The following is a 12,500-nucleotide window of genomic DNA, read 5'->3' as shown; positions in this document are numbered from 1 at the left end:
TTAAGACCATGTTTTCTCAGACTTTCTGTTCCTAACCTCTGTAAAATTACCCCCAATTCAAGACTCCCTCCTTTTTAAGACCCGATTTGTGACCCTCCACCACGGAATGAGTCGCATGTCACCTTTGCATGATTTTCATATTTGTGACCCTCCACCACGAAATGAGTCGCATGTCACCTCGCGCGGTTCAGTCTGCGCTAGGCTTAATAAAAGTCCGGGGAGTGTCTGGTAACAGTGTGAGGGTCACCTTTGTCACAGGCTTATAACTCAAACAGTTTTTGCTCTTTTCTAAACGGTTTTCACCACTGGATAGAGCATAAAAAACTCTTTAGACAAATGTAAAAATATGAAAATCATGCAAAGGTGACATGCGACTCATTCCGTGGTGGAGGGTCACATTTGTACATTTTCCTAAAGGGTTTTGTATGCTCTATCCAGTGGTGAAAACCGTTTTAGAACAGAGCGAAAACTGTTTGAGTTATAAGCCTGTGACTAAGGTGACCCTCACACTGTGACCAGACACTCCCCGGACTTATGTTAAGCCTAGCGCAGAACAGCGCGAGGTGACATAATAATAATAATAATAATAATAATAATAATAATAATACGAATATTTGTAACGCGCACATATCTCACCAACAGGCGACTCAAGGCGCACATACACTCATTCACACACACGGAGACTTAAAGTCACTAACACACGACTCATTGTGACTCACGACATGCGACTCATTTCGTGGTGGAGGGTCACATTTGGCATTTTTTCAGGTTGTTGAAGGTCTTAAAAAGGGGGTTTCACTGTACTGAAAAGCACATAATCATATCTTCACAAATGGCTTGACAATAGGGACCGTCCCAAACAAGTCAAGACACGGAGACAGACAATATGTAGCGTTACTATACAACACGGATTCGTTGTCCTTTATAATTAGTTTGACGACAACAAACTTCCTGTACACAATTCGCTTACTCACTACTACTATACTCTCTTTCGTTCAGATCGGTAATAAAAGGAAGGGGGAGGGGGGCGAGAAGACAGTGGGGGGGGGGGGGGAGGCAAAACAAAGGGGGTGGGGAGGAGAGGGTAACACAAGGACTATAAAAACTCAAGAAAAAGAGTCTCAAACAGCGCAGTGAATTTCCTCAAACAGCGCAGTGAATTTCCTCAAACTCGCAGTGAATTTCCTCAAATTCGCAGTGAATTTCCTCAAACTCGCAGTGAATTTCCTCAAACTCGCAGTGAATTTCCTCAAACTCGCAGTGAATTTCCTCAAACTCGCAGACAACTGTGTGCAGTTGATCACTTTCGATTTGTGTGTTCTGAGAGACTTCAATTCTTTGTTCTTACGATTAAGGCGATAAGTTAAGAGAAGGGAGACTGAAGAGGATTCTTTTCTTGCTGGGAACAAATACGAAGAAAATCAACTGCTGTATTTTCAAGGTAACGTTTGTGGCAGCACACAGGTAGCCTAAGTCTTTGACTGTTACGATGGTTACTGAACAGAAGAGTAAATCTGACGTGCAGCTTGGCATACAACATTGGTCAATGGTGCATTTTTTTCAGGTGTTTGAATGTTTGAATGTTTTGCCTGTGTTAGTATGCTTGCAGCTTGTATTGATGTAATGTTTCGTTGTTCACTTGTGTGCTGAATGCTGCTGCACATGCTTTTTCGCTTTGCTTTGTATGTAGATGTATGTTTTTTCATTTTAAAACGCTTAGAGAACGTAAAGCGCTCTATAAATCTCCCATATTATTATTATTAATATGAGTGGGCAAGACACACGGACAGATTTTCTGTATGTACATACGTATAACTAAGTAACTAACCAACTAACCAGCTAACCGACTAAACAATTTACTAGCTATCTTACTAACTAACTAACATCGCCTAGTATGACGCGGACAACAACAAACAAGTCGCGTAAGGCGAAATTACTACATTTAGTCAAGTTGTGGAACTCACAGAATGAAACTGAACGCACTGCATTTTTTCACAATGACCGTAGTCCACCACTTGTGCATAACGGAGTGAAACTGACGAGCCTGTTCAGCGCGGTAGTGGTTTCGCTGTGCTGCATAGCACGCTTTTCTGTACCTCTCTTCGTTTTAACTTTCTGAGCGTGTTTTTAATTTAAACATATCATATCTATATGTTTTTGGAATCAGGAACCGACAAGGAATAAGATGAAATTGTTTTTAAATCGATTTCGAAAATTTAATTTTGATCATAATCTTTATATTTTTAATTTTCAGAGCTTGTTTTTAATCCAAATATAACATATTTATATGTTTTTGGAATCAGGAAATGATGTAGAATAAGATGAACGTAAATTTGGATCGTGTTATATAAAAAAAATTATTACAATTTTCAGATTTTTAATGACCAAAGTCATTAATTAATTTTTAAGCCACCAAGCTGAAATGCAATACCGAAGTCCAGCCTTCGTCTAAGATTGCTTTACAAAAATTTCAATCAATTTGATTGAAAAATGAGGGTGTGACAGGGCCGCCTCAACTTTTACAAAAAGCCGGATATGACGTCATCAAAAGTATTTATCGAAAAAAAGAAAAAAACGTCCGGGGATATCATTCCCAGGCACTCTCATGTCAAATTTCATAAAGATCGGTTCAGTAGTTTGGTCTGAATCGCTCTACACACACACACGCATAGACAGACAGACAGACAGACACACACGGACACAAACACACACACACACACACACACACACACACACACACACAAACACACACACACACATACACCACGACCCTCGTCTCGATTCCCCCTCTATGTTAAAACATTTAGTCAAAACTTGACTAAATGTAAAAAGACAGACGGAGAGACGGACGGGTGAATTTTATTTACTTACTTTTTGAAAACAATTAAGAAAAGTGTGGCTTCTCCTGATGTATGACGTGTTGTTCAAAAAAAAATTGCTTACAGTATCTGGCCACATCACAATCTGCGTTATCAATTTGCGAACTCACCAGTCGTGTTGTGTGTCAGCATTCTTTTCGGAAAAATGAAAAAAAACCAATTATTACAGTCAAACCTGTATGAAACAACCATCCAGGGGACCGACCAAAAGTAGTCGTTTTAGACAGGTGGTCGTTATGGACAGGTAAATGATATAGGGGGAAACTCGTCGTGTATCTTATGGCGTGATCGTTATGGGCAGGTAAATTATATCGGGGGAAACTCGTCGTGTATCTTATGGCGTGATCGTTATGGGCAGGTAAATTATATAGAGGGAAACTCGTCGTGTATCTTATGGCGTGATCGTTATTGGCAGGTAAATTATATAGGGGGAAACTCGTCGTGTATCTTATGGCGTGTTCGTTATGGGCAGGTAAATTATATAGGGGGAAACTCGTCGTGTATCTGATGGCGTGATCGTTATGGACAGGTAAATTATATAGGGGGAAACTCGTCGTGTATCTTATGGCGTGATCGTTATGGGCAGGTAAATTATATAGGGGTAAACTCGTCGTGTATCTTATGGCGTGATCGTTATGGGCAGGTAAATCATATAGGGGAAAACTCGTCGTGTATCTTATGGCGTGATCGTTATGGACAGGTAAATTATATAGGGGGAAACTCGTCGTGTATCTTATGGCGTGATCGTTATGGGCAGGTAAATTATATAGGGGGAAACTCGTCGTGTATCTTATGGCGTGATCGTTATGGGCAGGTAAATTATATAGGGGGAAACTCGTCGTGTATCTGATGGCGTGATTGTTATGGGCAAGTAAATTATATAGGGGGAAACTCGTCGTGTATCTTATGGCGTGATCGTTATTGGCAGGTAAATTATATAGGGGGAAACTCGTCGTGTATCTTATGGCGTGATCGTTATGGGCAGGTAAATTATATAGGGGGAAACTCGTCGTGTATCTTATGGCGTGATCGTTATGGACAGGTAAATTATATAGGGGGAAACTCGTCGTGTATCTTATGGCGTGATCGTTATGGGCAGGTAAATTATATAGGTGGAAACTCGTCGTGTATCTTATGGCGTGATCGTTATGGACAGGTAAATTATATAGGGGGAAACTCGTCGTGTATCTTATGGCGTGATCGTTATGGGCAGGTAAATTATATAGGGGGAAACTCGTCGTGTATTTTATGGCGTGATCGTTATGGACAGGTAAATTATATAGGGGGAAACTCGTCGTGTATCTTATGGCGTGATCGTTATGGACAGGTAAATTATATAGGGGGAAACTCGTCGTGTATCTTATGGCGTGATCGTTATGGACAGGTAAATTATATAGGGGGAAACTCGTCGTGTATCTGATGGCGTGATCGTTATGGACAGGTAAATTATATAGGGGGAAACTCGTCGTGTATCTTATGGCGTGATCGTTATGGGCAGGTAAATTATATAGGGGGAAACTCGTCGTGTATCTGATGGCGTGATCGTTATGGACAGGTAAATTATATAGGGGGAAACTCGTCGTGTATCTGATGGCGTGATCGTTATGGACAGGTAAATTATATAGGTGGAAACTCGTCGTTTATCTTATGGCGTGATCGTTATGGACAGGTAAATTATATAGGGGGAAACTCGTCGTGTATCTTATGGCGTGGTCGTTATGGGCAGGCAGTCGTAATGGAGAAGTGGTCGCCAGCGCAGGTTCGTTTGTATTATTGTATTTGTTTTACTTTTAATCCACTACATTTTAAATCGCACACATACTTGCACACACATGTACAGGTGCGCATGTTCTATCTCAGTATCACCGACTCTTGCTCTGCATTACACACACAGCCATTTCCTTATCTCTTCTATATAGAGCTGCAATTTAACCCTTTAACCTTTATTTTTCCATTAATATACGTTCGTTGCTATCTCTGTTTCATTGTCTGAGATCTCTTCCACAGGACTTCATACGACCAGGGAACGTCAAAGGAATACCACCTGGTGAAGGTAGGATTTGTACCAGTTGCCTTTCTGAATGAAATAATTATGGTAGCACTAACATCTCTGTATATGATTATAAATATAATTATATATCATATCATATGTATATATCATATATTATATTATATATTGACACGCCCCTGAGGAAGGCCTGGCAACAGGTCGAACAATTGGGCTGCCACTTGAAATTCTTTGTTTGGCTTTTTTTTCCCTTGATTTTGTTAGAATCATATTTCCCGAAATCGGCGTATATGCTGCCTGAATGACGGGGTAAAAACGATCATACACGTAAAAATCCACTTGTGCTAAAACCATGAGTGAACGTGGGAGTCTAAGCCCATGAACTAAGAAGAAGAAGAAGAAGAAGTTAGAATTATATATATATCTATATATATATACGACTTGTGTCTGTCTGTGTGTTTGTGTATCTGTGTGTTTGTGTATTTGTGTATTCGCCATGCACGCCCAAAGTTCTCGATGGATCTGCTTCAAATTTGGTGGGCTTATTCAGAGAGACCCCGGACACAACCTCATCGATGAGATATTTCAACACGTGCTCTCAGCGCGCAGCGCTGAACCGATTTTGGTTCCACCTCAGCTATTTTGGTTCCACCTCAGCTACCCGGGCCCCATACCGACACACCATAGCCGCTACACCACATCACAACGCCAAAGTTCTCGGTGGATCTTTTTCAAATTTGGACACCGTATTCAGCTACACCCCGGACACAATGTCATCGATGAGATATTTCAACACGTGCTCTCAGCGCGCAGCGCTGAACAGATTTTTGTTTTTGTGTTTATTTCACCATTATAAGTAACTCTTCCTTATCTTCTCCAGTGTTTGGCGTTTATCTCCCTTCCTTCGTGTGGCTTTCCCGTTCAGTTGTAAGTTACTATTACTATTTTTAGAATGTCACTGCGCTGTCCACTGCGCTGTCCACAACGCTTCCCTTGCACCCGTAAGTTGTTCTTACTGTCAAAGTGAAAAGGTCGAATCAATTTATAGCCACGCGAAAAATACACTCTCACCTATCTCTATATATTTATAGATACAGATATGCATATATATATACGGCTTCTCTGTGTGTGTGTGTTTGTGTGTGTGTGTGGGCAAAAACCTGTGTTTTGTAGAGTTCTGTTTGTGATGTGGTCTAGCGGCTTTTGTCTGTCTGTATGTTCTGGCATGTGAGAAGCCACAGCAGATAATATAGGGCTAAGAAATAAGCTCTAAAATTCTCAATCCCGTTTGACAGGACTTCGCCTTCAAAGGTGATTGTGGTGAACCGCCACGCTGTCTGTCTCTGTCTCGCGCCGTTCACCTCAAATTCCCGTTTCTGAGGTTCTATTGTTAGAATGTCACTGCGCTGTCCAGAACGCTTCCCTTGCACCCGTAAGTTGTTCTTACTGTCAAAGTGAAAATCAATTTATAGCCACGCGAAAAATACACTCTCACCTATCTCTATATATTTATAGATATAGATATACATATTTATATATACGGCTTCTCTGTGTGTGTGTGTGGGCAAAAACCTGTGGATTGTAGAGTTCTGTTTGTGATGGGGTCTAGCGGCTTTTGTCTGTCTGTATGTTCTGGCATTTGAGAAGCCACAACAGATAATATAGGGCTAAGAAATAAGCTCTAAAATTCTCAATCCCGTTTGACAGGACTTCGCCTGCAGAGGTGATTGTGATGAACCGCCACGCTGTCTGTCTCTGTCTCGCGATTCACCCCGGCGAAGCCGGGTATTCCTCTAGTATATATATATATACGTACTTCTACTACTACAATGTACTACTAATAGAATACTTATAAAGCGCTTCTCAACCATATGAAGCGCTTTTACAATGAAAAAAACTATATATACAAGTAAAGAGAATTAATATTAATTATGCTTTCAGGAAAGAAAAAGAAAAAGGGAAAATACACGTTAGAAAAAGGAAAAATACATATAATACTACCTGAGAATTGTAATGGGTGACCCCCAAAACTGCCACCCACTTAAATGCTAATAACTTCTACATTTGTTCCGCGAATTACTTCCTAATAGTTGTACATTGGTTGGAGATGATAAGTTCAACAATTTTCAAGTTTGAATGTTAAATGGTCTGACTTTTACGCTCTTTCAAAAATGTATTCTAAATTCGGGGGTTGACTCAAAAGTACGAGGTTTGGCACGGTTGGCCTAGTGGTAAGGCGTCCGCCCCGTGATCGGGAGGTCGTGGGTTCGAACCCCGGCCGGGTCATACCTAAGACTTTAAAATTGGCAATCTAGTGGCTGCTCCGCCTGGCGTCTGGCATTATGGGGTTAGTGCTAGGACTGGTTGGTCCGGTGTCAGAATAATGTGACTGGGTGAGACATGAAGCCTATGTTGCGACTTCTGCCTTGTGTGTGGCGCACGTTATATGTCAAAGCAGCACCGCCCTGATATGGCCCTTCGTGGTCGTCTGGGCGTTAAGCAAACAAACAAACAAACTCAAAAGTACGAGGTTTGGCACTGAGTGGTAGCCACCGCAACCCCATTTAGCCCTCAATATTTGTACCTGTAGTTTTTTTCCTGGAGAACCTTGCACACAAAAACTACACTCAGATAATATATGAGTTGAAACAGCAATTACATGGAGTCTGCAGGGTTCAAATTGGATGAGTGTGACTACATAGGCTACTGCTCAGTGTCAAACCTATTTCTTGAGGCAATCGCCAAATTTGAAAACGTAGTTTTTTTTTTAAACGTAAAAATTAAACCACTTGACGTACGTACTTGAAACTTAACGAAATTATCATCCAACATCCCCAGCTAATGTACACTAAATATGAATTAATTTGCTGAACACGTGTGGTATTAGCCTTTTAGAGGGTGGCCTGATGAATTGGTAAATTCTGACAAGGAAATTGTTGTTTTGCAATATTTTTTACTGATGCAAAGTCATCAACTGCTTTATGTCACATGCTCTCCTGGAAATAGATAAGGGTGCATTTCATCAAGCAAAGAATTCTCTGAAAGTGTGCCACATGACTTCTAGTAAGTCTGAAATGTGTTGTATGTCACGTAAAACAAGGCAAGTAAGTAAGCCAACCAGCTTACCAAGAAAACATCACACTAGCTACGGTGTGTACTTCATTAATAGTGCAGATATCCAAATATGAGAGAAAATAAGAAAGTTTGGGATGCCTTTTAGTTTAGGAGTTAGAAGAAATCTGGAACAAAGTCTTTCTTTCTTTCTTTGGTGTTTAACGTCGTTTTCAACCGTTCAAGGTTATATCGCGACGGTGGAACAAAGTGAACAGGATACTTTTAGGTTGCGCTGGAGATATATGATCGAATAAGATCACAGATTCTGCCCTTGTGAGATAAAGAAATCCAGATTATGCAACAGATGTTCGCAGAGTTTAAAATCCTTGACGGGGGTACCACTTATTTAATATCAAAGACAGAAAGAAAGGAAGAAACACAAAAAAACATTTTTAATGATTGTAATTGTGGAATAGGAGTTTCAGATCCTTTTACTTCTGTTTTGTGCTGTGTACATAAATGCAAGGAGTAAATATTAATTGTTGGGCTTGTACGTTTGTTTTTTCGTGTTTTGTTTTCTTCATTTCTCTCTCTCTCTCTCTCTCTCTCTCTCTCTCTCTCTCTCTCTCTCTCTCTCTCTCTCTCTCTCTCTCTCTCTCTCTCTCTCTCTCTCTCTCTCTTTCTCTTTTCTTTAACGCTCACATTCAATCAATCATTAATTATGCATCAACACTATGGGATTGTGCGAGTGCAAAAACTCTGAAACCTTTATTTAGTTTACATAAAAGAGCAATCAAAGTTATTCTATTACAAGTCTCGGTTTCCAACGAAGACTATAAACTTTTAAACATCCTTCCTCCTAAATCCAGACTCATGTACAATAAAGGCGTTTTGATGCATAAACTCATAATTGGAAGAGCGCCTGCACCTCTTTCTTCTCAATTCACTTCCCACAATTTAAGAGACCCGACAAAAATGTATGCTCCTCGGGCTCGTATAGATCTTTTTAAGTCCAGCCTACTCTTTTCGGGGACTAATCTTTGGAATTCGCTTCCAAGCGGTCTCAGACATTCCGTCAATGCCAAGACTTTTAAAGACAGATATTTCTCATTCCTTATACATGGCACATTTCGTTCTCACTTAGCCTGAACATGTTTATTATTGTTGATGCCTTATTTTTACCTTTTACACGTTTCAGTAGATACATGTACCTAATTAATTTCATAACATGATTTATGTAACGATGCTACATTGTTATTATTTGCAACGTAGTTGTTCCATTGATTCCTCAGTTCACGGAATTTTTCTTCCCTCGAAGTTGCACACGTTTTTGCTTGATTGATACACTTTTCACTCAGCCTTTGACAATACTATGTCATGTTCGCTTGTATGTATACTTTTTTTTTCTTTTTTTTAGTCTGTTAATCGTTTGTTTTTATTACTTCTTTAATTGATATTCCAACATTTTTAAAACGTATTATCATTAGATTAAACCCTCCCATGGGCGAGGGCTGGATGTAAAAAAGCACCTGTTTGCTTATGCCACTACCCTCGTAAATAAAGAATGTGTCATTGTCATTGTCTCTCTCTCTCTCTCTCTCTCTCTCTCTCTCTCTCTCTCTCTCTCTCTCTCTCTCTCTCTCTCTCTCTCTCTCTCTCTCTCTCTCTCTCTCTCTCTCTCTCTCTCTCTTTCTCTCTCTCTCTGTCTGTCTCTCTGTCTGTCTGTCTGTCTGTCTGTCTGTCTGTCTCTCTCTCTCTCTCTCTCTCTCTCTCTCTCTCTCTCTCTCTCTCTCTCTCCGATGTCACGAACAGTTACATTCTAAAGCTGTTTCTAGCAAGAATGCATTGCTATCACTAACCGCCATACATGATGATGATGATGAGGTTGTTGTTGTTGTGTGTGTGTGTGTGTGTGTGTGTGTGTGTGTGTGTGTGTGTGTCTGCGTGTGTATGTGTGTGTGCGTGCGTATATGTCTGTGTGTGTGTGCGCATATGTGTATGTGTGTGTGTGTGTGTGTGTGTGTGTGTGTATGTGTCAGTGTGTGTGTGTGTGTGTGTGAGTGAGTGTGTGTGTTGTATTGAGTGCGAACGTGATTGCAGGCATGCGGCGCGCGTGTGTGTGCGAGTCGACTTTTCTTTTCCTTTGTATTATATTGACATACATGTACATTTCAATGTTCTATCATGCATTATGTATTCGGATAAGTAATGTTGTAATTAGTAATACTGTATGATTGCGATTGACAATTGTCCTTTTATTGTCTTTATTTTTATGTCTTAGTTTAGCAGGGACAGATTGTAAGACTAGGCGTGAGCCTAAAATCTCCATCCTTGAGTAATAAAGTTCGTTCGTTCGTTCGTTCGTTCGTTCGTTCTCTCTTATTTTTCCCTTGTCTTTAGTCATATACACTGTTAAAAGTTAAAACAAACCAAAGGATTACTGTACTTACCGATACAAAGACGACACAAGACGATTACGAATTTTCGCTTCTGGAAGCTTCATTTGGAAAAGAACACAAAAGACAACAAAAAGCAGACGCAACACGGAACGAACAGGGTTTGAAAGAAAATGGAGGGGAAACACGCTAAAAGGGGAAGCAAAACGTACACTGTTAAAATAGGTTGTTGTGATTCTTTCTTCAGATGCTGTCTCTCTTTGTTATCGGCCTCGTGGCCGCCATGCAGCTGTCCCTAGCAGAAGGTAAGGTCCAAGACTTACATACACATGCACGCACGCACGCACGCGTGCACGCATACCACACACATACACACATACACATACACACATACACACACACGCACACACACCACACACACGCACACACACATACACAAACACACACACACACACACACCACACACTCACACACACACACACATACACTTTTGAACTCTGTGACCACGAAAATCTTTTTAATCCAACCTATCTACGTACTATGATCCAGTACCTCGTAGATCACATGAAATGATCAATGAACCCACACATACAGATGGTCACACTCTCGACTGGCTTGTTGTGCGTGAGGCCGACAATCCAACAAGCTCATTTTCTGTGAGAGACTGTCAGATATCCGACCACTCAGCTCTTTTCTTCAACATCAGCATTCAGAAGCCCAAGCCTGCAGTAAGAACGGTCACGTCACGAAACCTGAAGAAGATGAACGTGGACAAGTTCAGGGAAGACGTGAGGGTGTTTGCCGCCTCCACTGCTGCCGACACGCCAGACACAGACCTCTTGATGGTCTTCAACACCTGTCTACGTCAGCTGATGGACAGCCACGCCCCCCTTGTCACCAGGCAAGTCACTGATCGTCCCTCAGCCCCATGGATGTCCGAAGATATAAAGGACCACAAACGGCTCGTACGCAAGTGGGAGAGGTTATGGAGAACGTCAGGCCTGACAGTTCACCGTCAAATTTATCGTCAACAGCTTGACGACATCAAAGCTCTCCACACCAGTGCCAAGCAGGAATACTATACATCCCGCCTCGCTGAGTGCAAAGACACCAAGGCTCTGTTTTCTGTAACAGATGAGCTATTCGCGAAGAAGAAAGCCACTGCCCTCCCTAAATTGATTCCCCCATCAGAACTCCCCGAGACTTTCAGCAATTTCTTTGACCAGAAGATCTCTGACATTCGCAAAGGTCTCGACTCATCCAAAACACAAATGTCCTTCGCTGCATTTTCAGGGACCCCCCTTACACGGTTTAGCCCTGTTTCTGAGAAGTTTGTTTTTGAACTTATTTCAAAATGTGCTCCAAAATCCTGCACACTTGACCCCATTCCCACGTCACTCATGAAAACTTGCCTGGATTTTCTTGTTCCTGTTGTAACGAGAATCTTAAACCTTTCTCTTCAGTCTGGGTATGTGCCTGCACAGTTTAAAGAGGCAGTCATAACACCACTTCTAAAAAAGCCAGGCCTAGACACGGAGTGCTTAAAGAACTATAGACCCATTTCAAACTTACCCTTTCTGACCAAGCTGTTAGAAAAGTGTGTGCTAGCGCAGCTCCAAGAACATCTGCTGAGTAATGATCTTTTGGACGTCCATCAGTCCGCATACAAGAAAAATCATAGCACAGAAACCGCTCTTCTTTACGTAACTGACAAGCTGCTGACCAGTGCTGACAACAAGGAAGTGTCTGTGCTCGCACTCTTGGACCTCTCGGCGGCATTTGACACCATCGACCACGACGTCCTCCTAAAGAGACTACAGTTCACGTTTGGAATTGCCGACAAAGCCTTCCAGTGGTTCGTGTCATATCTCTCTGAACGCTTTCAAAGAGTACAAATAGGTCAAAAAGAATCATCCCCTGTTCCCCTGAAGCACGGAGTACCTCAGGGCTCTGTTCTAGGCCCGGTTCTGTTTACACTATACACACAGGACCTATCTGACGTCATCTCGAGGCATGGCTGCGAACACCACAAGTATGCCGACGACACCCAAATAGAGGATTCTGCTCCCCCCAGTGATTTTCCAAAAGTGGTTAAAAACACTGAGCGCTGCATTGAGTCAGTTAAAGACTGGATGATAGACAATAAACTCAAGCTGAATGACT

The 12,500-nt window shown here is 41.5% G+C and overlaps 1 protein-coding gene across 1 annotated transcript in view; it reads left to right on the top strand.

The window, feature by feature from the left end:
- Positions 1–1,418: 1,418 nt before the first annotated feature.
- LOC138958820 (chitinase-3-like protein 1) overlaps positions 1,419–12,500 on the top strand; it is a 31,166-nt gene continuing 20,084 nt past the window's right edge. The window contains exons 1-3 of the mRNA XM_070330120.1: positions 1,419–1,441; positions 4,887–4,932; positions 10,585–10,642. Of these exons, the coding sequence (XP_070186221.1) occupies positions 10,585–10,642 (58 nt within the window). The 5' untranslated portion in view covers positions 1,419–1,441; positions 4,887–4,932. The remainder of the gene's footprint in view (positions 1,442–4,886; positions 4,933–10,584; positions 10,643–12,500) is intronic.

This window comes from Littorina saxatilis, linkage group LG2, assembly GCF_037325665.1.
Source record: "Littorina saxatilis isolate snail1 linkage group LG2, US_GU_Lsax_2.0, whole genome shotgun sequence".
In the NCBI taxonomy this organism is placed as follows: Eukaryota; Metazoa; Mollusca; class Gastropoda; order Littorinimorpha; family Littorinidae; genus Littorina; species Littorina saxatilis.
The sequence above is the reverse complement of the archived record's forward strand: the minus strand, read 5'-3'. Positions and strand labels throughout refer to the sequence as shown.